At 46.7% G+C, this 26,526-nt stretch overlaps 1 protein-coding gene across 4 annotated transcripts in view; it reads left to right on the top strand.

Moving 5' to 3' along the window:
- The window catches only part of PRKCB (protein kinase C beta), a 244,397-nt gene extending 220,330 nt beyond the window's left edge, over positions 1 to 24,067 (top strand). Inside the window, exon 17 of one of the 4 annotated variants that reach the window (XM_075011091.1) lies at positions 17,806 to 24,067. In XM_075011091.1, the coding sequence (XP_074867192.1) occupies positions 17,806 to 17,958 (153 nt within the window). In that variant the 3' untranslated portion in view covers positions 17,959 to 24,067. Of the gene's footprint in view, positions 1 to 10,540; positions 13,006 to 17,805 lie in introns of those variants that run through there. The other 3 variants (XM_075011088.1, XM_075011090.1, XM_075011089.1) reach the window with 3 other exon arrangements.
- Positions 24,068 to 26,526: the final 2,459 nt, after the last annotated feature.

Genomic DNA, 26,526 nt, shown 5'->3' on the forward strand with positions numbered 1-26,526 from the left:
GAGCTGCACAGAGCCCTTCCTCAGTCTGTGAAAGATACCCAGTGTCACAGCTAAAAACAAGATTGAAGAGAGAGCTTAGCTTAGCACAAGTCAAGAGCAGGCCCTGTGTTCAATGCGTCTAATCAAGTCAGCGTGGATATGTCTCCTTCACAGCTTTTGTTGAGGTGATGTGACTATTGAGAGTGGAAATTGCCTTTATAGTGTGTTAACCAGTTAAGATCCTTATTCAGTCCTAAATTGATTGTACTGACTTTGCAAATGAACTCCAGTTCAGCTGTCTCCCTTTGTAATCTGGTGTTCAAGTTCTTTTGTAGAATGCTGGCTACTTTTAAATCATTAGTGGATGTTCAGGGGAGGTTAAAACATTCCCTCACAAGTTTGTGTGTTCCCTTTCCTGATGTCTGAGTTGTGCCCATTTATCCTTTGGTGTAGAGACTGTGCAGTTTGGCCAATATACATGGCAGAGGGGCACCACTGCCATTTGATCGTTAAAATGACAGTCTGGACTTCTGCAAAAGTGCACAAACTGACATTGCTAATAAACATCATATGCCTCATAACCTCAACCATGCAGAACACAACGCTATACACCATCTGCAGTACAGCCTCCTCCTCTTGATAGTCACATCTCCACAACAAATGCTGTGAATGAGAAACTCTCTTGCTGTTCTTATACATACCCTTGCCTCTGTAGTTTCCACTTCACCTCATCTGATGAAGTGGGTTTTATTGATGAATGCTTATGTCGTAATAAATCTGTTCCTCTCTAAGGTGCTGCGGGACTCCTCTTTGTTTTTTGCAGATACAGGCTAATACTGCTACCCCACTAAGACTTCTTAGCTCAAGTCCTTAGCACATATTAGCTGTGTCTACACGTGCACGCTACTTCGAAGTAGCGGCACTAACTTCGAAATAGCGCCCGTCGCGGCTACACGCATCGGGTGCTATTTCGAAGTTAACTTCGACGTTAGGCGGCGAGACGTCAAAGTCACTAACCTCATGAGGGGATCGGAATAGCGCCCTACTTTGACGTTCAACGTCGAAGTAGGGACCGTGTAGACGATCCACGTCCCGCAACGTCGAAATTGCCGGGTCCTCCATGGCGGCCATCAGCTGGGGGGTTGAGAGATGCTCTCTCTCCAGCCCCTGCGGGGCTCTATGGTCACCGTGGGCAGCAGCCCTTAGCCCAGGGCTTCTGGCTGCTGCTGCGGCAGCTGGGGATCCATGCTGCAGGCACAGGGTCTGCAACCAGTTGTCGGCTCTGTGGATCTTGTGTTGTTTAGTGCAACTGTGTCTGGGAGGGGCCCTTTAAGGGAGCGGCTTGCTGTTGAGTCCGCCCTGTGACCCTGTCTGCAGCTGTGCCTGGCACCCTTATTTCGATGTGTGCTACTTTGGCGTGTAGACGTACCGTCGCAGCGCCTATTTCGATGTGGTGCCGCGCAACGTCGAAGTTGAACATCGACGTTGCCAGCCCTGGAGGACGTGTAGACGTTATTCATCGAAATAGCCTATTTCGATGTTGGCTTCACGTGTAGACGTAGCCATTATCAGGGGTCATTCAGGCCTATTAACACCCCTGCCATCCTAGGAGAAAAAAGAGGGCTAACGAATTACTGGCTGTGGTAGTAAACCTCAAATCCATTAAAAAAAAGAAGTCCTGGGGAGCCTTGTAGACTAACAGATATTTTGGAGCATAAGCTTTCATGGGCAAAGACCCACTTTGTCAGATGTATTGCATCTGATGTATGTGACGAAGTGGGTCTTTGCTCATGAAAGCTTATGCTCCCAAATGTCTGTTACTCTGCAAGGTGCCACAGGATGACTTCTTGTTTCATAAATCCATCGTCTTTTTAAGAGTATGATTTTTTTTTTTGTCTAGCAATGTTATGAATGGCAATTTCAAGGGTCATCTTCTGAAGGTGGTGTGCAGGTTTCCTTTGAAGATGTGGACTGCTAAGTTAGATGCAAGAGTGATTGCTTTTTGCAAAATAGGACATAGCTGCCATTTGAAAATCTCCCCCTTTTGGTGTTCGCAATCTGTAGCAACGTTGTAGACCAAAATACTGAGGAGAGATTGAGGGTGTGTGACTAATGCAGCATCCTGAGCTGAACTTAAGGATGAGGGGAAGATGTTTGTCCTACATGAGAAAACAGGCAAAGGCAGCTTTGTGATTCTTCATTGCATTTCAAGGATCAATGGAAAAATATCTGATGCCTTTGTTGTCTCTATTGGGAATCAAGCTAGATATTGGTAAAACAAAAAGGCTATCTTCTAAATGGACAGTTTTGTTTCTGCCACTGTAATTAAAAAAAAAAGGCTATTCTGTGGTGACTTTAAACATCAGGCAGGATACTTTGAGGATTTGTGTAAAACAGATTCTCACTTGCTCAGTTCAGGATGGAGTCTTGCTTACTTGTTCCGAAAGTGTTTAAACCAGGGTAGATTGTTTTCACCAAGTGGCTTTTGTTAAATATGTTTAAAAAAAAATCCTATGGGATGTCTTCTTTTCTGAAAGAGCAGCTGTTACAGCCAATAGCAATGTAAATTCTTCTTCCTATCAGTTGTCCAATGGAATGCGGCGGTATCAGTTTGCAAAAGAAAAACCTGTTAAAATGTTACTTGTCAGTCCGTTTGGAAAGGAAGAGTCCTGTTCTCATTACCATGCACAGCTGCCTGCTGTATTAATTAGTGAAATGGCAGGACGCGGTGCCTGAAAATTCCAAGGTATAGGGGCTCAGATAGCTGGGTTGCTGATACGTGCCTCTGTATCCTTTAAAGAAAGAAGGAGCAATTGTCACATCTCATTCATACAAGGATGAACACTGAATTAGGATCCATGAAGAACATGGACCCTAAAGGCACAACTCTGATCTAAAACATGCAGCACAGAATCTCTTCAAGGTCATTTAAAGACCACCATCTTTAACAGCACAACACAGTGCCCTGGTTATAATCCTTAAGCTTTGCCTTTTGGGTGGCCTGCAGTTCACATTGTCATCTTCGAACTCCCTTTTGGTTGGGGCGTTGATTTTGCCATAACACAGACTCAATTCCTTCCCTCCAAAATTGTAGTTATATGACTGTTGGCCAAGAAATTTCCTGGCATTTTTACAAACTGCAGGAACAAATTCATCTGTTCACAAATCTAGAAGATAAATTCATGGCATATAGAAAGCTTTTCAAATATGTGTGCTGTAACGGACTCTAGTATTACATCAGGAGTTAGAACTGGGAGATAGATGTTTCTGTCACTATTTCAGTCAGCATGATGAAGTACAAACAATACTTCGTTTTTCTTTGTAGAAATTTTCATCCCAGGATCTGAAAGAATTTCACAAATGTTAATTATTTTAAAACCTTGCCCAATTAATCCTACAGTAACTAATATTATATGTTTAAAAGTACAGGCAGCACGTCTGAGGACAGGCCAGGAAGCAATGGACTCAAATTGCAGCAAGGGAGATTTAGGTTGGACACTAGGGAAAACGGCTGTCGGGGTGGTTAAACACTGGAATAAATTGCCTAGGGAAGTTGTGGAATCTCCAGCATTGGATATACTTAAAAGCAGGTTAGATAAACTCTTGCTAGGGGTGGTCTAGCTCAGAGGTGAGCAAAGTGTTTACGCTGGGTTCCACTTTTCATCCCTGCAGTTAGCAGAGCCTTTCCCTTCCACCTGTCTAATGTAATCCAAACCGACGGACATTTCAGTTACATTGATATGGAAAGAACCTTTTTGGCACGTGAAAGAAAATACGTATGTAGAATGTAAAAACTTTACTAATTGGTATGTAACGGTAACATATTTCTGAGTTTCAGTGAGCTAGGTGAGCCTGGCACCTAGCAGCCGATTGTGCTGCACCCCCCTTAGAAAACTTCATTTCTCCCTCCCCACCGCTCGAGGGGGCCTAGATGGTGGCTGGTCCTTCCATGAGGGCAGGGGACTGGACTTGATGACCTCTCAAGATTCCTTCCAGTTCTAGGATTATATCCCTTCAAAGCAAATTCAGGTTTAGTGCCATCAGATGTTTCACATGCGCTACCTAGCCTCTCTCCTGAAGCTATTGAGCAGTGACAGCTGTATTTTCAAAGCATTGTAAAACTTGAAATATCTATTGAGAGTGGATGGGGTCTGCAGGTGAGCTGCTCGTTAGTAGCTAGCTCTTGTCAGGCAGTGGGTTATGATTCTAATAACCTTTCTCAGTAATTTCCTGATGGTTTGTTTTATCTTGTTGCTAAGAGGAAGAGCAATTGACAGAGTGGCCTAGGAAAGCCTGTGCTTCCACATTCCATGGCTTGAGCCGCCCGGGTTGGTGCAACTGGCACCTTCATTTATGTGATTTGATTTTCTATTTTGGAGGCTGATCAGATGGCTTTCAGGCAGCCAGTTAGCAGAATGGAAAACATCTTCCCTGCTGACACCAGGGTATCCACTGCCTAAAATACCTCTTGTGAGAGTCCAGGCCAGATGTTTCTTTGCATGGCTGGAGATTGCGACCAGCTGCTGCCAAAGAAACTGTAAGTCTTAGTGGATATTGGTCAGATTTTGTGTATTGGGGATTGTCAGATCAGCATGAGACAGTCTGGCTGTTTCTTCTTAATGTCTGGACATCTGACACATCTCTGGCAGTCACACAGAGTTAGAAGAGTTTGGGAATGAGCAGTGTTCTCCCAACGGCCCCCAGTAGTGCCTCGACAGCTAAGGTGTCATCACGGCTTTGATTGCAACCATCTCTTTCCAGAGGCTCTAGTTTGGATGCTTGTTTAAACCAGGTCTGAGTCTTAGCAGAAATGGCAGGGTGAAAGCAACCTTACTGAACCAGTTCGGGAGATGGTTTAATTGGTGAGGGAAGCCAAGAGGTAGGGTGACTATCCGTACCATTTCTGGTGGGATAGCCCTGTATTTTGGGTGCCATGAAGCCGTCTAGATTTATTTTCACGATAGGGCTAATTGCCCCATATTTGCTGGGGGGGCGGCTTTCACCTGGTTCCCGCCCTACACTGGTGTGGCTGCCACCCAGTTCCCCACAGCTTGGGGAAGCTGGGAGCTGGACCCGCATGGTTGCACCTGGCTCTCATCGGGTGCTGGGAGCCGGATTGGTGTGGCTGTGCCTGGCTCCTGGCTACTTGCCACTCGCAGGAGTTGGAGCCGAACCCTGAAGGCTGCTGCCTGGTTCCAGTTCCCTGCACCTGAGAGGAGCCACCTCTCCCCACCCTTCCACCCAATATCTCCCTGTCAGTTTTCTGGGATGGGGAGATATGGTCACCCTACCAAGAGGGCAGAGTAAACAGAAGTTCCACTTCCAGCAAAAAGAAGCCATTCATCCTGCAACTGGGGACTCCCTTCTGATTGTTATCTGCTCTTTGTTCCCATGGAATCCATGGAACCGATTTCTCTCTGCCGAGAGGAATGTGGGAAGATGAGAGTGTGAGGACATCAGAAAGGAGGCTAGGAATTTCTCAATTTATAAAGAACATCCAACAGGTTGGTGTTTTGGTAACTCTTCCCCTCACTTTGTTTTGTGTCTGTGGGGACATTGTGCCTCTTAGGACCTGCATCTCCCTCACTTTGGAAAGTGTTTCCTGTGTGTGGCACCCCCACAATAGCAATGATGACAATCCACCGCAGTAAGCTAGTTCACACCATATCTACAGTGTGGGTTGTTGTGTCTCATGTAACTTCTTTCTCAGCCTAGAACTTTAGAGAGGCTCTGGAATTTGGATGGATCATACCGCACTGCTCGGAGACCAGCTGCTGACTGCTGCTAAACTAAGGCCTGATCTGTGCTTCAAAACAAGATTGACCTACCTGCCTTGCTCAGGGCTGGTAAAATTTCACTCCGAGTACTGTAGTTAGGTTGACCTTATCTCTGGTGTGGATGTGGCTGTGTTGGTGGAAGAACTGGCCCAGCTACCACCTCTCAGAAAGAAAGATTAATTCCCGGAAAGGCAAATTCCTTCTACGTTGGCTAGAGGTGGCCTCAGCTTTTAAATAACTTTCTGTCTTGTTTTGCCATTGATTAACTCATCTTTTACATAGTGAAAATGAGGTGACTTGTTTCACTGAATTGTTAAAAGGTTAACACATCTGGTCAAAACTCATTGTGGGGAGTGGTGCCAGCTACATATTTCATGGAGGCTCAGTTACTGGGAGTGGAGAGAGACAAGTGTGTTTGCCTCTCATCTGCCTGGAATACCGTGGGGGAAAGAGACAGGATATCTCTTGGGATGTGTCTAAGCACTTTCAGCCCTGATTCAGAGAATCACTTAAGCACGTGATCACAATGTGTACGTATCTATACTGGGGAAGAACTTCTCTGATCATGGACAGCTGTTTAATCTAGAAGAAGAAGATGTAGGTAAAATCCATTGGGTGGAAGCTGAAGATGAACAAATTGCAGGCCAGTAAGTAAGATGCAAATGTTTACTTTGAAAGTAATTAGCCATTTGGAAAAAGGATACTTAGGGCCCTGGTAGGTTCTCTATCACCTGAAGCCTTTCATGGAATCACAGATGACTAATCATAGTAGATTAGGTTTGGAAGACACCTCAGGAGGTCATCGAGTCCAACCCCCTGCCCAAAGCAGGACCAACCCCAACTAAGTCATCCCAGCCAGGGCTTTGTCCAGCCAGGACTTAAAGACCTCTAGGGATGGAGATTCCACCACCTCCACAGGTAACTCATTCCAGAGCTTCACCACCCTCCCAGTGAAATAGTTTTTCCTAATATCCAACCTGCACCTCTCCCTCTGTAACTTCAGACCATTGCTCCTCGTTCGGTCATCCGTCGCCTCAGAGAACAGACTCTCTCCACCCTCCTTCAGGTTGTCAAAGGCTGATATCAAATCCCCTTTTGCCCTTGTCTTCCATAGACAAAACAAGGCCACATTCCTCAGGCTCTCCTCATAGGTCATGTACTCCAGCCCCCTCGTCATTTTTGTTGCCCTCTGCTGGACTCTCTCTCCACTTTGTCCACACCCTTTCTATACTGGGTGAACCAAAACTCCAGATGTGGCCTCACCTGTGCTGAGTAGAAGGGAATAAGCACTTTCCTCAGTCTGATGGCAATGTTCCTACTAATGCAGTCCAATATGCTATTAGCCTTTTTGGCAGCAAGGGCACACTGTTGACTCATATCCAGCTTCTGATCCACTGTAATTCCCACGTCCTTTTCTGCAGAACTGCTGCTTAGCCAGTTGGTTCCCAGCCTGCAGCAGTCCATGTGATTCTTCCATCCTAAGTACGGGCCTATGTACTTGTCCTTGTTGAACTTCATCACATTTCTTTTTGTTCAATCCTCCAATTGGTCTAGGTCACTCTAGACCCTGTCCCTACCCTCTAGTGTATCTACCTCTCCCCCCAGCTTAGTGTCATCTGCAAACTTGCTGAGGGTGAAATCCACCCATCCTGCCATGCAGATCATTTATGAAGATGTTGAACAAAACTTGCTGCAAGACCAACCCCTGAGGCTTGATACTGCCTGCTAACTGGACATCAATCTATTGATCACTACTCATTGAACCTGACAATCTTTCCACCTTGTAGTTCATTTACCCAAGCTCTACTTCTTTAGCTTGCCAGCAAAAATACTGTGGGAGACCATAACAAAAGCTCTGCTAATGACAAGGTACGTCACATCCATTGCTTTCCCCATATCTACACAGCTAGTTATTTCATCACAGAAAGCAATTAGGTTGGTCAGGCACGACTTGCCCTTGGTGAATCCACGTTGACTACTCCAGATCACCTTTGTCTCTTCCACGTGTTTCAGAGTGGTTTCTTTGAGCGCCTGCTCCAAGATTTTTCCAGGGACTCAGGTGAGGCTGATCAGTTTGTAGTTCTCTGGAGTCTCCTTCCATTGTTTTTTGTACATTGGGACTGACTGTCTTTCTAACAACTCCACTATACTTGAAGCCTAAATGATGGACTTGGTGCAGAAATGGGTGGGTGGGTTCTGTGGCTACGTTTGTGGAGGAGGGCAGACTAGATTATCATAGTGGGCCATCCTGGTCTTAAAATCTGAATTGGCATGAGCTTAATCCCATGTTTAAATTTATCAGGATCTTAAGTGATTTGCTGAAGTGAAGTATAGCTCTGCGTAATGGGAAAGAGAGAGGTTAAGGCTGAGGACTACCTTCTGGAGAGGAACAAACAGGCTTTGCATTGCTGTGGCTAGCTTTTAAAGTCAGCTTCTATGGCTAGCATTTAACATTAGTCACTGAACTGTCCAGTGGCTTTAGGAGGAATGAAGTCTCACCTGATTGCTATAAAATATGCCAAAGGGGCTGCACAGTAGAAGGCTCATTGATATTAGCACTGTCTTTTACTTTATCCTCATTACCAGTGAACAAAGAAACAGGGAGTTTCACAGGTATTATTTCACAGGTATTGTCTTAACTGTTTGATATTTTTAGACCGACATTATAGTTATTAAAAATGCAAATATGTTTTCTCACCAAGCAGAAGTTCAGTATCATGAGGGAAGTCCCAGCATGTAGAGCACACGTATTCCTTAGAGACATGGATTGGGGAGGAGAACTGAGGGGGCAGATAGCTACTGGCTTCTGCATTTCCAGTGCCAGAGGGACCAGAGTGCGGAGCGATGCACTTGTGGGGTAGTTTCGGTAAAAGATACATCTCACTCCCTTAAAGTGAAGCCATGAATTCCAGTTCCTCCAGGATGTGATGGACATGTGGTAGGTGTAATCGAGCAGTTTGTAACTGCACCACTTCCTATTAATAGAGCAATTATTAGTCTTGAGAGATTCTGTTATATCCTAGTATCCACCTAACATTTCTCTGGAGCAGCACCCAAGGTTATGGGAGTTCATTACACACTTTCTTTTACGTTCAAAGTGATGGGAGGCATTTGCCAGGTTTTTTGTTCACTGCTCCCTATGCCCTGCTCTGTTTTATGCAGAAAAGGTAAAGCCCCAATAGTCAAATTTGCATCTGAGGCCAGAAGACATCAAATGAGGCTCTAGCCTATAGCGGACCTATTCGGAGGACCATCATTCTAGTGATTTCATCAGATCACCTCCTTGAACCTATCGGACAGGCATAGGAACGGCATATTTCTGCACAAGAAGAGGCATCTAGAACCATGAGTTCTATTCCTGGCTCTAACACTGATTCCTTTGTGGTTTGGGGTGGGTCTCTTATGCTCCCTGACTCAGTTTCCCCAATTGTGAAATGGAGAGTGTCCCTATGTGTTTACCTAATGCACCACTGGGAGCAGGGGGATTAAGGAGAATATAGACCATTTGGAAGAGGACCAGGCCTATAGAAACACTAGGTAGGGAGTATTTAAATGCAAACTGCTTAAAAAAAAGCAAGAGTGAAGCTGTGTAGCTCAGTGTAGGGTGGTGGCTAATGGCTGGCTGCCCCATGCAGGTAAGGGAGCAGAGTCAGAAAGCCATTCTCCTATGGTTACACAGGGAGTCCAGGTAGCAGCCAGGATGAATACTTGTGACTTCCTACCTCTCAGATCTGTGCTGGGACCACTAGAGCCAGGCTCCCTAGGATACATATTTATGTGGTAATGTCCAGGAGCTGTTTGTTTTCCTAGAGAATGCATAAAATTCTCTCCCCCAGGGTGGGGAGTGGTTGCACTTCTTTCAAGGAGTCTAAAATGCCTTTAGAAGCCACATCATTTGGTATTATCATATGGGATCTTCCCCCCAACCCTCCAGATAAATTCAAGGCAGCGGTTTACCTCTGGGTTACAAGGCAGCTCACCTTTTCCTCATGATCTAAGCTGCTGCATTTTCCAAAGCAGCTTTCTGTAAAATGTGCACACTTGCAATGCCTGTGCTGTTCCCAGCCCTCGATGCAGGAAGGGGCAGTACAGTGTGGGATGCAAGGACTGTTTGCACCATTGGTGCTGTGACGCTAGTGATCTCTGTGCATGCTGTGCATTGATGCAGGAGTTAGTTTTGCTGGAAAAAAGTGTAATCCAAACTGCATTTGGCATGTGTATGGGCATGAGGTGTCTGAAAGATGTGCTAGAGGGCCCATGGTAAATTTCTCTAGTGGCACAATGGCCTTGTCTACATTACACCCTCAGTCAGTGGGGGTTACCTGCACAAGCTGTGGTGTCGCTGCTTAAATGTGGACAAGTAGAATTATCTAAACTGTTGGTTTATGACAAAACCTTCTAGTTCCCAGGATGGAGGGGAAGAGGGAGCGGGTACTGATGTATGTGTTGGTATAACACTGCTCAACCAGGTACAGTATTATGGCATGCAAATGGGGAAAGCTCAACAAGTAATTGCACTGCCATCTCATTCTGCTCCTGCAATTACTAGTCATGCTACAGCTTGATATAAAACTATCAGGCTTTGGCTTCTCCTGAGAAGAGCACAGCCTTGCAATTAACAAACTTCATAAGTATTTTGCATCTTCTTTTTCCTTTCTCTCATTTCCCTCATTGAACTATTCTGCTCTGCAAGGTGTGAATGGGGAGGGGGGGATTGCTGCTGAGCCCATCCAGTTTGTTTTGTTTTCTCCACCCACCACGAGTTCTTTTTTTCCCTCTCATAGTGTGGACGGAATGCTGAAAACTTCGACCGATTTTTCACTCGCCATCCACCCGTCTTAACTCCACCTGACCAGGAAGTCCTCAGGAACATTGACCAATCAGAATTCGAAGGATTTTCCTTTGTTAACTCTGAGTTTTTAAAACCTGAAGTCAAGAGCTAAGTAGCTGTGTAGATCTCATTCCTGCATCTTTCTCACCCAGTCCCAAGAGCTGTTGTGGTGACATTCTTCATTGCAGAAGTTGCATTCATCGTTTTTTTTTTTCTTTTGTAATGATACTAGAGTGACCATGTTTCAAAGCCAGAATTGTCTTTGCATAAGTTGGGACCACTCTAAATGACCGATGGTGTGTGAAAAGTCCTGCAATTCAATGACGTGTTAATCCAATTTTGCTCATAGCTGATGGTATCAATGCATTGATCAGTAGATCATTAAAGGGGCATCTAACAGCACTCCAGTCACAGACCATGACAACTGGGAGAAATCTAAGTGTTTGCCTTGCTTTTCTGTTCTTGCACTTATCTAGTCCTTAATTGTAATCACATGAAAATAGTTGCTGTCCTTTCAGTCTGCTAGTGGCAAAGCAAGTGGTTTTCATGAAAACTTTACCTGGGTATTAAGTGGGGAACACTGAACTTTGCAGGCTTCTAATTAATTATTAGTGCCTCCTGATCCTGCCAGCAAATAGTATGCAAATAGATTGGACATGGGACCTCTTAGTTCACGTACAACCCTGAGTACTTGTCTATTTAAGCACACTCCAGAATCTTTTGCCTTTTTAAAATTTTTTTCATCAGGCACAGTGTCCCTGATAGCAGTAATAAATTACTGGCAAAACCAAATCTATTGCTGACACCGATTTCTCCTGATTGTGCATTTTCTTAGTAACCTTTTTATTAAAAGAAAGTGTATCATCCAATTATAAAAGGAAAGTTTGAGAGAATCCTTGCAAATGCTTTTAAATCTATGGTCACCCTAGTAAACCCCATATATGACATGGTTTTTACATTATTTCATATCAAACCTTTTTATTTTTCATTTGGGTTTTTTCAACTGCCAAAATGATTAACTCAGTTTGTTACATGCGCTTTAAATGTGTCAAAATGGTATTAATTAAAATAAGCTGATATTTAAAGTCGAGCAGTATTGTGAAATCTGATGAAGCCTGTAAAGAATTTTGTTTTCACTAATATTCCTACCTTAAAAAAATGTTGCTGGATATTTAAATAGTCTAAGTTTGTGTTCCTAGTATCCCAAAAGGAGGAGAGGGGGAAAAAAGCTTCAGGAAAAGTGTATCTTGAAACAATGACAATTGTCTCACTTCTTATGTACTGTTCTGCCAGATGTTTGTGGGTGTCACTTTGAGTCAAGCTGCTTGGAGCTGTAATGTGCCAATCTCTTTCCAATACTGATTATAAAATAAAAAAATAAGAAATAATGTGGAAATAAAACCAGCCCTGCATTTATTTGTGGATAATGAATTTCAGTACAGTCTGCACTTTGAGATGTCAGACATCATAGAACGGAGCCTCAGTTGGGCTGGAGTAGCTTTGGTAGTCAAAACGTTGCAGGCACATCATCTCTGAGGGCTGACCCAGTTTGAATCTGACCTGCAGTTCCCCTGAGTTTCCAGATCTGCTTGTAGGCTACAGCAGGCAGTAGCCCACATCACAATACCACCTCCCCCACTTTAGCACCAGCCCCAGTGTCACTGCCAGGGTCTGGCCATAGGTGTAAGCTGAATTACTCCTTTTGCTGCTGTAGGACAGGTGCCCTTCACAACCATGCAGGAAGCCATCCCCTGGCACTCCTCAGTGACGTCACCACCAGTCTCTGTGGCAGGTACAGAATCATGCCTTTTCTCCTACCCCTCTTAAGAACGGCCAAACTGGGTCAGACCAAAGAACTCTCTAGCCAGTGTCCTGTCTTCCAACGGTGGCCAATGCCAGGTGTCCCAGAGGAATGAACAGAACAGGTAAGCATCAAGTGATCTCTCATCTCTCAGCACTCCCAGCTTTCGGTAAGCAGAGATGAGGGACACTCTCCCTGCCCAGCCTGACTAATAGCCATCGAGAGACCTGTCCTCCATGAATTTATCTAGCTCTTTTCTGAACCCTGTTGGTGTCTTGGCCTTCACAACAGCTTCCAGCAAGGAGTTCCAGAGCATGACTGTGTGAAGACATATTTCTTTTGTTTGTCTTAAACTTGGTGCCTCTTAATTTCATTTGGTGACCCCTATTCCTTGTGTTATGGGAAGGTGTAAGATCCACGATCTCAATGCTAATGGAGGAGAGAGTTTTCTTGTTTTGAAATCCAGGGAAAATTAGATTTTTCCTCTATCAGAGGGGTTGCAGTGTTAGTCTGTATCTGCAAAAACAATGAGAAGTCCTGGGGCACCCTATAGACTAACAGATTTTTTGGAGCATAAGCTTTTGTGGGCAAAGACCCACTATTGCAGATGCAGTCTTTCTCTAGGGAGAGCTCCGAAAACCCCATCATCCTTGACATCTTCCCAGTCAGCAGTGTCAGCAAGCCCGGGTTTTGGGCAACTCTTTAAGTGACTTTAGCAGCAAGCACTGATTACAGGAGAAGACTTTGAAGCTTCCAGAAATTGTAAGCAAAACTCTCTCCATCCGGCAGTGCATGGTGAGTCAGTGACTCATTACTGCCTGTGTTAACTCACAAGGGAGCCAGTTTTCAAAGCCATCGGTAGGTTTTTAACTAAAGAGAGATCACAGGCATCATCTAATCTCATTCTCCCGAATGCAGACTAAATTCCTTTGCTGCCTCTGGAATTCCACTTCTGGTGCATTATAAGAGTGTTTGAGCTCTGCAGGAATAGTCTTGGGGTACTCAACAAAGGACTGAGTGTAGCAGGGGCTCCCTTCCAGCTCCCTCCTTCTGTTCCACCCCAACTTGCAAGGCAGGCTGCTCAGTCAGGAACTCTTCCAGGCTGTAAAAAGGACAGGGCAGGCGCTGCAGGTGATAGCTGCAGAAATGTGACCACCCCTTCAACATTTAGGGAGCTGCAGCAGAGAGGGTGATTTTCTTTTAGATTGCAGTTGCCTACATAGAAAGCGATCTCTGTGTGAGGCTCCATGTGTTGGATGGGGGTCCCAGCGGCAGCATGAGAGTGCAGAGACAGCCTGGGCATTAGAAAATCACATCTGAACACGTGGGAGATTAAAGAGGCCCCTCCTCCACCAGGAGTTAATATGAAACTGGACAGCTCCACATCTGACAGCTCCCTCTTGCCCCTTGAGATGTCCAGAGTCCCGGACATAAACCCCCAGAAATGCAAAACACCTGACTGGGGCCGCTCAGCACATCTCCCAGAGGTCCAGGCAGGTTTGGTCCCACTTCTCATGCTCTGGCCAGCCATGTTTTGTGCATCCTGAGCAGTGAGGCTGTGCTGCCTTCCCTTAGCCAGAGGATTCCCCATGCAGCCATCTGCCTCCCACTGTTGGGCACAGGTGCAGAAGTCAGGTATTGCTCCGCCTTTCTCCTACCCATGCCAGGGTTTTATGTCACCTCGGGAGGGCTCGTTCAGCAGGCCCCATCCCTTAACGTTGAAGGGGCGGTCACATTTCTGCAGCTATCACCTGCAGCACCTGCCCCGTCCTTTTTACAGCCTGGAAGAGGTCCTGACTGAGCAGCCTGCCTTGCAAGTTGGGGTGGAACAGAAGGAGGGAGCTGGAAGGGAGCCCCTGCTACACTCAGTCCTTTGTTGAGCACCCCAAGACTATTCCTGCAGAGCTCAAACACTCTTATAATGCACCAGAAGTGGAATTTCAGAGGCAGATTGATAGGACAGATTCCTGGGAGGCCTCTGTGCTTCTGTTTCCATATGGCTGCCTGGAGCCCATCAAACTCAGCTGCTCCGAGCCCTTCCCTCTTCTCTGGGAGATCAAAGGAGGTGACCTGTGCCAGGCTACTGGAGTCGCTGATTTGGTTGGATCTGTTCTGGGGTTAATCTTTCTTTCCTGGGGCCTCCAGGGCCATCCTGGAGGGGTGGCATCCCTAGCAGTTACGCCCATGGACCCCTCTTGCCTTCCCATTCCGCAGCCCAGGGGAGCAAGATTTGCCCCCTTGGACTACTCTCCTCTCACTTCTCAAGTGTCTGTGGAGCTTGGCTTGTCCTTGTGAGCAGAACTGGCTCTTTCCACAGCTCCGTGCCCTGCCCTTGGGGGAGGGGGCAGCGTCCTGCCCAGCTCCCAGGTGCATTCATGTCTGCCCAGAATATGCCACCACCTCTTTGTCAGATACAGTCCCAGCACCTGAAACTGGCTCCTCCTGCTCCGTCTCCTCTCCCCCCGCCCACTGACCCTCTTGTTATCTGTGCCCTGTACTGCGCTCCCCAAATGCCTTTCCTGGGAAGAGGTGATGGGGGAAGCTGCCAGCTGACCAAAGGCAAAGTTTAGCGGTCCAGCCTTCTGGAGGGGAGCAACAAGACTAGGAGGGACAGGGCAGCAGGTCACTTGAGGGCTGCGGATGGCTGGGGCATCAGCTGACTTTGAACGGCGATGGAGTACGCCGTCACCATCTTCTCCACTGGAGCCCCGCTCTCTGGCCTCTTACTCCAGACCCTTCAGCCCAGTCCCCCTCCCGCCTCTCTTCAGTTTTAACCCCACCTTGCTCTTTCCCACCATGACTTTGTGGAGGTGGAGGCTTCCATCTCTCCCTGGAACCCTCTAGGCCTCGGTGGGGAGACCCAGCCCCGGGAGCAGCATCTTGTCCAGATCTTGGTCAATGGGGGAGCAGGCGAGTGAGCTGGGGGGAGGGTCCTGCCCTATTGACAGACAGATCTGTCCATCACAGTGCTGCCCCCTCGGTGACATGGTGCCCAGGACTTTCTTGCCACACACTGATGTGACAAGCAGAACTTCCTCCTCAGCCAGCTGCACCGCGGTGTGCACAGGAAGTGTGATGGGGAAAAAGACCCCTTTGCAGGCAGGACCTGCTGAGGTACAGACATTTCCCCTAAAGCCCCTCTCACCCCGCACCCAGTCTGACTTGCTCAGGGCTACCTCACATGCAAGTGGCTGGTGTGATTGTGATGTGGTGCTCTTGTCCCAAGCAGCAGCAACTCTGGAAATGCAGCAAAAACCACACTGGGGCCACTGCACTGCAAGAGGGGCTGTGTGGGGAGGGCTGCTGGGTGGTCTGCATGCTGGCCTGGGGCCTCCTTTCCACTTAGCGGGGTGTTGCCCTGTACACCAATAGTCTCTGAGCCCAGCAGAATGAAAGCACATGGCTGCAATATAAACCGTTCTCGATACTTCATCAGTAAAGACAATCTGAAGGTGAGTGACCAGGCCTGGCTGAGAGTGGAGCCTGTAATGTCAGGTAAGTGTCTCCCGGAGCCCTCTGCGCACAGCCAAGGCACGAGGTAGCTGCCAGAGCAGCAGGCATTCAGTCTCAAAGTGACCAGGCTTCTCCAAGGTGTGAATGAGTTTCTGCTTCCCTAGCAGTGGAATTGCAGTGCCTAAGGAGGGTTCCGCAAAGCAGTGGCTGCCCCTTGGCACTAGCTGACAGGCTAAGGAGACAGAACTGCAAAAAGTGACAGGCTCTATGAGATGCAGTTCCCTGCAATGACACTTGGCCCCAGCCAGAGTCCTCTGGGTGCTGCTAAACTAACCACAGCATCCTAGTACTGAATGGGGTCCATTGCATTTGGGAGGGGAGGAAATGAAGGGTTATGTCTCTCTCCCACCTGGCTCCCAATCCCTCATATCCAGCCTGCCAGTTCAGACCTCCCTAGTGCCCCATGCTTCACTGCAACGAGTCCGTACTGGGCTCCCCACGTCCCTTTCTTCTGGGCAGGCTCCTCATGGCATGGGAGCGCCCAGCCGTACAGGGCTGAGGTTTGCAGGAGCCCAGTGTCTGAAGGGGAAGGAGTGCAGCCTGGGCAGCACATGCCCACGTTACCCAGTGAAAAGCATGACCCTGAGTGATCTTCCTGGAATGGAGCTTAGCTGCCATAGGAGATGTGCCTTAGAGACGCCTTGTGATGAATTCAGTGCCCCCGTCTCTTAGCCGTATATTTTTATTCTGATGAAAAGTGCTATGGGAGCTAAATATTATTATTCTACTGCATGGGAATAGCTGTGGCCGGTTGCCTGTCTGCACCCTGTTTTCAGGCAGCATGCAGAATTCTCATAGGCTTCCTCAGAACTGGAATGATACTCCTATGTACACCTCACCGTCTGCTGTCTTTAGTACCAGTGCGAGTTCCCATCTGGATATTTCTTTACTGATGAGGTATTTCTGGAGCTTATATTGTGGGTTTTTTGCTGTTGGGTTCATACACCAGCAAAACTTTTTAAATGCAGTGTAGCCAGGATGTACCTTAGTTTACATAGGCAATAGCTAGGGCATATTTACCCATAGCTAAATCGATGCTTCTGTTTAATGAGTTGGGTCTTACCTGCTAACAGAATGTCAGCCTGTTTTATATATATATATAAATATGTGCTTTGATCTAACTTCACAGTCTCTAGTTTTGTGATAATCTGGATTTAGAAAACATTGCGTCTGTACACTATATTTTTACACCAGGTTTTTGAACCCATTCTATTTTTACATGAGACCCTGGAGAAAATCACATACTCATCTCATATTAATGTGGAAATCAAGATGATACTGCAGCTCAACAAAAAATGCCAGACTACTAACAAAAAAAGAGGGGAAATGATCTACTACCATTAAGCTTATATGGCTGATAAGCTTTGTGTGTGCTGAAATTATAGCAAATTGTTTACTTCCACTATTGTGGCTTGTTGCTTTCTCCAGGACTCTCTCACTGTAGATAACCAATCTGTGTTTCCAGTAAAAGTTCTGCATGTTGAGAAACTGTTCAGTTTTCTTTTGAAAGCTGCCACATTGGTGGGTGAACGAAGAAATTTCCGTTTGTGAATGCCAAATCCCTTTCGTACTGTACTGTGCTGATATCATGGCATTGAATAGCTTTTGTTGGGTATTTTAAAGTGAGTTAGATAAATGCTTTCCTGGTTTTGCACACTGTACCCAAATGCATTTATGTGTATAAAGGCTACTGCTCAGTATTTGAATGTAGTGTACCTAATATAATGTGTAATTTAAAACAATTAGAATATATGTATACCTACCATGTACAGATCCTAAGGAATGGGCAGCACTGATCACTATGAACACTCATATGGTATTACAGACATCCACCACTCTGGGATTTCTCTTGCATTTTTCTCTCCCTTTTTCTTGTCTTTAATTTTGTGCTTTCCGTTTGACAGAAAGACAAACGAGACACTTCCAACTTCGACAAAGAGTTCACCAGGCAGCCTGTGGAACTCACGCCTACTGACAAACTCTTCATCATGAACTTGGATCAAAATGAGTTTGCTGGATTCTCCTATACTAATCCAGAATTTGTCATTAACGTTTAGACAAGCCACCTCATGTGCTCGCAATCCAAACCTGCAGATCGCCTTGTAAATATCACTAGTCTTCCGAGATTATTGGTGCATACATGCATACATACCCTCATTTGAAATGTGGTGATAACTCATTTAGGAGGCCTTTTTATGTATGTGTCACTTGCTAGCATGGGTCCTACATCTGGAAATATTTGATTTGTGAGGTCACAGCAAGAGGTAATACTTCTAGACACAACCAATATTGGTAGCCACTAAGATTTTTAAACAGGTCTGAATATTGTCTCTAAATTCTAAATTGTTACAGTCTTCATAATTTTTTAAATCAGATACTGAGATTCTGGTAAATGTTTAGTTATTCCAAATTGTTTCCTTTGAATGCCAAGCATGGCTGTTAATATTTTAAACTGTTGTGCTGCAGCTTGCAATGACTGTGAAGTTGTCTTAGAAGCACCTTTTGTTCAAAAATTGAAACAGTTAAATCTGATCTGTGTTAAGAAGTCTGCATATAGACATTTATATTTTTAAATGCATTGTATATACAGTCAAACTGATCCAATGATGCTGTCTTCCTCTTTAGCCTACTGTAAAAGTGTGCATCTCAATACAGCAATCATTTTTGTTTCCTATTACTCAGGCATAAAACTGCAAAGTGAATTTCATTCCAGTTCTCATAAATCAGAACATGTCTTTTTTCTAACTAAAAGGTGGGATTTTTTAAAAACATCTGGAACAGTTTGCAGTTTTGATAAACTATGACAACACTCTTATAAATCTTTCTCTTGTTTTTTCACAGACACTCTTGAAAGTTAACAGCTCTGTAAAGGATATTAATAATCTACCAAAACATATACATTTTCAAGTTCAGTTGACAGTTTAGCAACTGAAAATATGCCCATTAGGAGAGGGCATTACTGAGGGCTATTTCTAAAGGTAACTTTTTTATACTGTACACCCTTTGCTAGTATCTACTTGTATGGTGTAATTAATTTCCCACATGCCCTGGTTTACTTAGTTTTAATCCAGAATTGTTTTCAGGGGATTTCATTTACTAACCCAGGACTGTGTGTATCATATTAGAAATTCTAAATTTTACAAAAGTATTCCAGCTGATATTTTTAATAAACCTTGCAAGGTGCCACGTGGAAGAGCAAAGACATACATGGTCAACAGCTTGTCTTTTGGCTGGCTAGCTCTCCTTCCTCTTTATTTAGCTACAACCACAAGAATTAGGCATGTGTACATTGGGAACAACACTGATTGTTCCTCTCGTCTCACTATGAGCGAGCTGGGTTGGTTTCCAATATTTTTTGTTTTTAAACAATTCCAATTTTAATGTAAATACACATTAATTCACGAATATCAGGAAAAGTAGAGCTGGGAAGCCTATGTTATAGTATAGAGAAAATAGTGGTTTGTAGGCCTTTTATAAACCTTAAATTTTACCTTTTGAATATTTTTTATAAAAAGAATTTAAGGGGAAAATGCTGCTAAACACGGGGGACAGACAAGTTTAGTTTATCCATGGGCCATGAAAAATGGCCAACGAAACCTAGAATTCTCTGTCCCATTCCTGAATGTCATGGAGGCTGTGCCTGCACCTTCTTTAGAGCATAATAATGTGGTCTGGATCTCCTTGAGCCTGCAGCGATCTACATTTGAGGAAGCAAAATTAAAAAAAAAAATTAAAACTGCAAATTGTGCCAGATCAGGTAGGAGGTACATGGGGAACTTTGCATCATGCCACAACCAGGGACGATTTGATTTGAATTTGTGATGAGAGTTCTCATAACTCCAGCATAGTTTGCAGAAGATGCCTTAGTTTCTTCTGCAGGTCACAGCTGACTTTTGAAGCAAGTGTGTTACTGTAACTGTCGAATATATTGCTACAAAGTTATTACTATTTAAATGGTGAATGTTTTTTAATTTGTCTCATATTTTAAATTTTAATACCCTGCCCCAACCTATTTGATAATGGAACATCCTGATTTACCATGGTAACTTTACCATAACTGTTTTTTTTACATGCAGCTTAGAGAAGGGGCTTCTGTTTTAGACATTTTTATATGTTTGAGTGACAATTCTGCATGCAGTAAGATTTGCTTAAACGCTAAAGAATGTGGTCACCTACTACCAGACCCTCATCATGCAAAGAGGTACACAGGGCCTTAACTGTGCTCCTAGCAGTAATCTGGGATTGCGCACATGGGTAAAGCACATGTATCCATGTCTGGACCCCCTGAGACATAGCCTAGCCCAGTCAAGTCAATGCATAAAGCCACTCATCCCCTTTGGGGCCCTCCGGACCAGGCCTTTGCATTTCTGCCTTCAGGCACAGCCCGTCTGGCCACTTGCCAAATATTTTTTCAAGGTTTGTTTTCAGGCTGTTGATGGACGACGGTGTAAGGGAAAATCTAGGCTAGCCACTGCCACTGCGAGTGGTATGGATGCTGCCAGGACAGACAAACTGACAGGCCTCAATGTGGCTGACTTGCTGCAGGTTGCTGACTTGAGCGGTTGGAGAGGCTTCCAATAAGCCCTGTGTGTACTGACGGTGAATAACTGTGTAAAAGTGACGGTTTGGCATGTCACCCACCTGTATGCATTCTGGTTGGCTCACAGGGAGGAGGTAGGCCGGGAAACCGAAGAGGCTATAAATAGATGCTCAGATGACGAGCTTGAGAGTAACAAAAGGAGAATCCCACGTCCGAGGGCAGGGAGCTCCTGACCTGCCACTCAGACAGCAGGGTACTTCTGCAGGAGAATTTACAGCAGCAAAGGAGTGTCTGCCCTGCAGTGCCACAGCCACTCACCAGGGCCTCTGCCACCTTTCTAGTGTAGACACCAGTCTATTCCAGAGGGTTGCTTTCATTTGGAGACCAAGCGAGCAGAGGCAGGGCTGAGCTAAGAGTCACCCTGAGGATTGGAGGGCCTGAGTCAGGTCTGACACTGGATTTACACCGGCGTAACTGGTGATTTCACTGGTGCCATCCTTAGTTTACCCCAGGTAATTTGCCTCCTGTGGCTCTAGAGCATGCAGCCTAGTGATGTCAGGGTGGGGTGCACTGTACTGTTCGGAGAGAGTGCTGTTTCCAGGTAACTGACCCTCCTGGGCAGGGAGCAGTAAGTACTAAGAGATAGATGCAGCAAGGCTGAGCAGACTGTTGTGTGCACTGCTGTTGTGTGTGTGGCCAACGGCTGAGCTCTATGTGAACTCAGTACAGCTGCGGCGGAGGCAGGGCTAGAGGACAAAGCTGTGCCACAGGTGCTTGCAGAGGGCACGTCGGCGTGTGCCCGCCAGGGAGTGTGCCTCAGGCAGGCCCAGGTTTGGCTGCAGCAGTTGTAAGTGTTGTGCACAGGCTGCGGATGTGCCGCAAAGTTAGAGCTGTCCCTCACCAGGCTGTGTCCCCCTGTGCTAGTGATGCCAGTGTTTGGTCGCTTGTGACCGTGCTTGGCTGCGGCACAGGCATCCACCACTTACAATGACAAAAAGAACAAAACAACCTTTGACCCAAAGTCCAGGTTAAGCCTTTCCTCTGCCACCAAATTAACCCCTGTTCCATCAGTCAGGCTTGGGCTCCCTCACTGGGATCTATCGACACGGGGTTATGGCAAGGCCCTGCCACGAGCCCCAGTCAGGGAGAGCTGCATGTTACAACAGGACTCTCATTTCCTCTCTCCAATCACCCCTGCCCTCTTACATGGCCTCACAGCTGCTTGCCTCATGTCCAACAGCCCAGAGGGCCGAATGAGTGGGTCCCCCCAGCTCCCTGCCACAGACACAGCTCCTCTGAGAGGAAACAGTGCAGGGATTAGGGCTGGTGCTAGCCTGGGACTCAGGAGATCAGGGGTCAAGATCTCCTGTGTGACCCTGGGCAGGTCATTTGGTGTCTCTGTGCCTCAGTTTCTCCATTTGCACAATGGGGGTGACAGCCCTGTGCTGCTTCTTGGGTGCAATGGGGATAAGTCACAGCAGTTCTTGAGGTGCTCAGGTGCAGTGAGGGGGAACAAATACCTCCCATGGGTGCTTTGCTACCCCCATGATAGGTGATCAGACAGACCCTGGAACTGCTCTTCAGTGAAGTCAATCTGCAGCAGTCTTTCCCCATCAGGAATCCCTGGTGCCATCAAGGCCTGGCTTTCCCTCCTGCCCACACAGAAGGTTCAGGAGCAGCCTGGATCCAGTTTCTGAATGTGTAATTAGCAACGCAGTGACTGAGGCCGATAGGTTTTGTACAGGCGCAGAGTTCTGAATTACCAGTCACTTGTGACGTCTAGTGCGAGTGCTCGGTGTGTGAGCCTAGGGGATGGGTGAGGGCTCAGACCTTGAGACACAGTGGCAGAATGGTGCCCAGTTAAAACCAGTGGCATTTCTCCAGAGTAGCTGCCCCACAGGAGAGCAAGGCCTGTAGGGCAGCAGCTTGTTCGTGGTCACACACCAGATGAAGGGCGGGGTGAGAAGAAACTTCGGCTCTCCTTGTGCCTAGCTCCGGGTGCTGGTTACTAGCCCACCCCGCAGCCGCTTTTGTCAGATGGACTTTGAGACTTTGCTCAGATGAGTGAGGGGTGAAACCACAACAGACTGTACTGGGCTCATCTGCTCTCCCTGAACCCCATGTCGCTCAATGCTCCCAAGCTTGCACTTCTGTGACACTTCCACGTCAGGACCTTCAGCAGAGGCAGCTGGCATGAAGTTAACCAGTGACATGCTAGACATTTGCATCTTCACTCATGAAATTTCATCTGAACTGTCCCCGTGTTATCCCTTGCCACCCCCATCAACAATCCCTACCAGACATCACAGTAGGTTTCTTTTCCCGGTGATGCTGGCTAACAGTCATCTCTCAGCACTAAGTGAAGCAGCTAACCCAGAAGAGATGACAAATGCTTGTGAAGTGGAATGTTGCAACCAGGTGTGGCTTTTACAAAGTGATTTGTATCACTAGACACACTGGGCTTGACTCTCCTTTGCTCATGCTTTTTGCAGCATCCATCAGCAAGCCTGATCTCAGCCCTACCCAGTCAGAACTGGAACTCACCCACGGCACACAGGTCTACGTACCACACCATGAAGAGAAGAACTGAGCACAGTGAGGGCCTTAATTTGCAGAGCAGTAAGCTGGGCATTTGTGCAGCTGCTCAGGAGGGATTCAAATACTGCCCAGCTGATTAGCAGAGTGCCCAAAGCTAGGTTTGTGTGGTGCACATTGGCACAGGCCTTGGCACACACAAAATTTATTGTGCCCATGGATGGAAGAAATCTGCACAAAAGATTAGAGGGAATGTTGGTGCTGAGCCCTTTGCACTTTGTTTGCTACAGTGCTCAGCCTTGTCTGCACACAGAGGGGCCAGCAAATTAACCAAACTTGTTCCTTAAAGTTACAGCAGGGCCCAGGGTATAAGGGTGGTACATTTGGTCTGTGTTACTTATACTGTTCCTAATCCATTTAAGCTAATTAGTTAGAAGCTGCTCTTAAACTGGAGTAAAAGCAGCCACAGCCTTTTGCACAGATTTACAAGATTGAATTTAAAATGCATCTTGATTTAAGCCAATGCAACTTCGTGTGTCCTCAGATGCACAAACAAGAAGTTCTGTGGCACCTTATCGACGAACAGATATTTAGGAGCACAGTCACAGTGGGAGTGAGATCTAACAGGGGCTGTGGGCAGCAAACATTCCCTGAAGAGCAGGGTGAGGCCAGGACCCCAGAGCAAACAGGTGGTGTTTGATAATGGCTTTTTGCATAGGCTAGATCCTGTGCAAATGACTGGGCTTATGTTGTTTAAGCTTCTAGAATTACCTCAAATAAATGCTGCAGCTTCTTTGCTTCTGCAGTAGCTGTTGTGTCCTTGGTCTTGTGATTGGTAGGAGCAGTTCCAAGCAGCAAGCTCCATGCATGGAAATGTCCTCAGCATCCCAAAATTGGTTTGTTTTATGCTCTTGTTCCAAGCGGCAATTAAAACAACCAACTGCCAAATTGAAAACTGCCTTTGTCAATCAGTCTGTGTTTAAATTAAATTTCTCCTGCAAGTATTTGACAAGTTTTCTACACCATGTAATACCTGCTGTGTGTTTTGTCAAAGGATTCTCCCCAATACCTACTTTTAGATGGACATATAATCTTTATTCTATTTGCTGCATGTATTAAACAAATCAAATATAGAATTTGAAAGAACCCTGGCTGACTTGGTTTCCTTTGCTTATGGAGGACATGTTCGAGGTTGTTATTTTGCAGGAACCTACAGAAAATCAGCTGGTATGTGACTTGGCTGGATGCTAATCAGATAGCTGGACAAGGCCACAGTCCTCTTGAGATCTAACTCCCGTCTATCGCAGTTAAAGTTTATTGCACAGATAACACTGTAATGATCTAGGTTATTTCTGTCAAGAACAAATATCCAGCTCGCTGGTTTCCAGGCAAGAGTCTGTTTGTTAGAAACCCGGTAATCTCACAGCTGGATCAATAAGTAACAGCTGGCTCTTGTATAGCAGTTTCAAAGTCAGGATGCACATAGGCCTGCTCCTTTCAGAAGTGGACATTTGGGCACCCTATGGACAAACAGCCTGTGCAGTGTTACCCCAGCCTTTGGAAATGGGTTGGGAGTGGAGACTTCAGTGGACTAGAAATGCTGGGGCTCCTTAAGGCTCTGCTGTTTTTACAATCTGGCATGTTCCCAGCTTGGAAGCCTGAGCTGGTGGAAGTGCCTGCTGCGGCGCGCCGTATAGCTGAGGATCCTTGATTGTAACTCCAGCTGATTTCAGTTCAGTGAGTTAATTAAGGGCAAAACACTCCATGGATGTTTAGGCCTCATCATGCAGCCCTGTCCAGGGGTTCCTGAAGATACAGGGACAGCTGAAGCGCTCAGCGATAGGGGCCCTGTAAGAACCTATAGGGTACAGCTACCCTGCAAAGACAAATCAGCAACACCAAAGATCCCTGTGGCCACATGTTCCTTCTCTGAGCAGGAGGGGAGAGAGAGCCAGGCTGAGGGATAGGGACAGTGTCCCCGTAAGGTGAGCGCTTGGACAGCCACCCAAGAGAGATTCAAATGTTGCCTAGCTGATGAGCAGAGGGCCCACAGCCGCCCAGAGCCATCACTGTTTCTCTGTGTGGTGGACATCTGCACGTGCTTTGGTGCACACAACAAAGGTTATTTGGCACATGGCTGGAACAGCTGAGAGGGAACATTGGTCCCTTCCTGCCCCATGATTCTATGATGGATACTTTGCTGGTATGTGCGTGGATCAGCCTCAGGGTACGGCCTGAGCACATGGGGTTGGACTGCAGGGCTAAAAATTGCAATGTGGGCTTTCCTGCTCAGGCCAGAGCCTGGACTTGGAACCTGGCCTGGGGAGAGGGGCTTGGTGACCAGGCCAGAGAGCCACACCCTTGTTGGGTGTCGGTGCCTGCGCTCCTGCCTGAGTGGGAATAGCTGAGCCATGACCAACAGCCCTGGACTGCACACCAAAACCTGGGCGTCCCCTGCCCCTGCAAAAATTATTGCCCATCTCGGTCTAACTGCTGGCCCTGCACCCCCCACCCTGCCTGTGCTCACTGGAGGCAGCAGCACCAGCCCTTTTTCCTGTACCCCCACTGATCAGAGGGCCAAGCAGCTGGGCCCCAGGCAAAGCCACGCTCCCTGAACGCTGCGCACCGAGGAATGCTGCAGGCGCTGGGTGCAGAAGGGCAGGAGCTGCGGCTGCCCCTGGTGCCTGCTCCCGCAGGTGCATGCAAGGATGTTCCAGTCTCACGGGAGAAGGCTTACCTAAGCAAATCAGCTAGGAGAAAGGCTTATAGGTGCCACTAAGACACCCAGGTGTGCCCGGTATGTCTACGTGCCGCCGCCCCCAGAGACCTGTCATAGCCCCAGAAAACACACCCCAGCGCCTTGCGGCTGTCCGAGAAAAGCCTGATTGTAAAATAACATGGTGCCTCATTGTTTTCAAACCCTCCCAGCCATTGCTAGTCGAGGGTATTCTTCCACCACTGAAAATAGTTCCTTATGCTGCAATGGAAATCAGCCTTAGTAACAGACAACCCTTCTCTCAGCCAAGCTACCACCCATGAGTGGGACAGGATCTCACAATCACAGCTCTGGCTACTGATGCCTGTTGTAACAGCAGCAGGATTAAAACCCAACAGAAACACTTGTGTAAGCCAGAAAAAACCTCACTGAGCTGCAGTAGGGATTGTAGGAAGGTGAGTTTCCGGCTGTCATGGGTCTGTTGTGTTTTTCTTCAACTCTCCAGCTCCCTGGGATCGCGCAAGACTCTCAGGTGTTGTTCCACAATTTAAAGGTACATTTCTAGCCCTTCCATGCAGAGGGAAACTCAGACGCCATGAAGGCAGCAGCGCAGCACCCAGCGAAGGACCTGAGTGCTTTCTTTTGACTCTCACCATTTTGACCACTTGAGGGTGACGACTGGTTCAATGATGGGGCCAAGGCCATGCCTGGGTCTTGCTGCATTTAGACAGCAGTTCACAGCTCTAGTGGCGTGGGGCAGAGCTGCAGGCCAGGTCAGAGGCCCCAGAGAACACGAGAGCCTCTTGCCCAGTATCCTGTCTCCAACAGTGGCCC

Source organism: Carettochelys insculpta, chromosome 16 (genome assembly GCF_033958435.1).
Source record: "Carettochelys insculpta isolate YL-2023 chromosome 16, ASM3395843v1, whole genome shotgun sequence".
NCBI classification, from domain to species: domain Eukaryota; kingdom Metazoa; phylum Chordata; order Testudines; family Carettochelyidae; genus Carettochelys; species Carettochelys insculpta.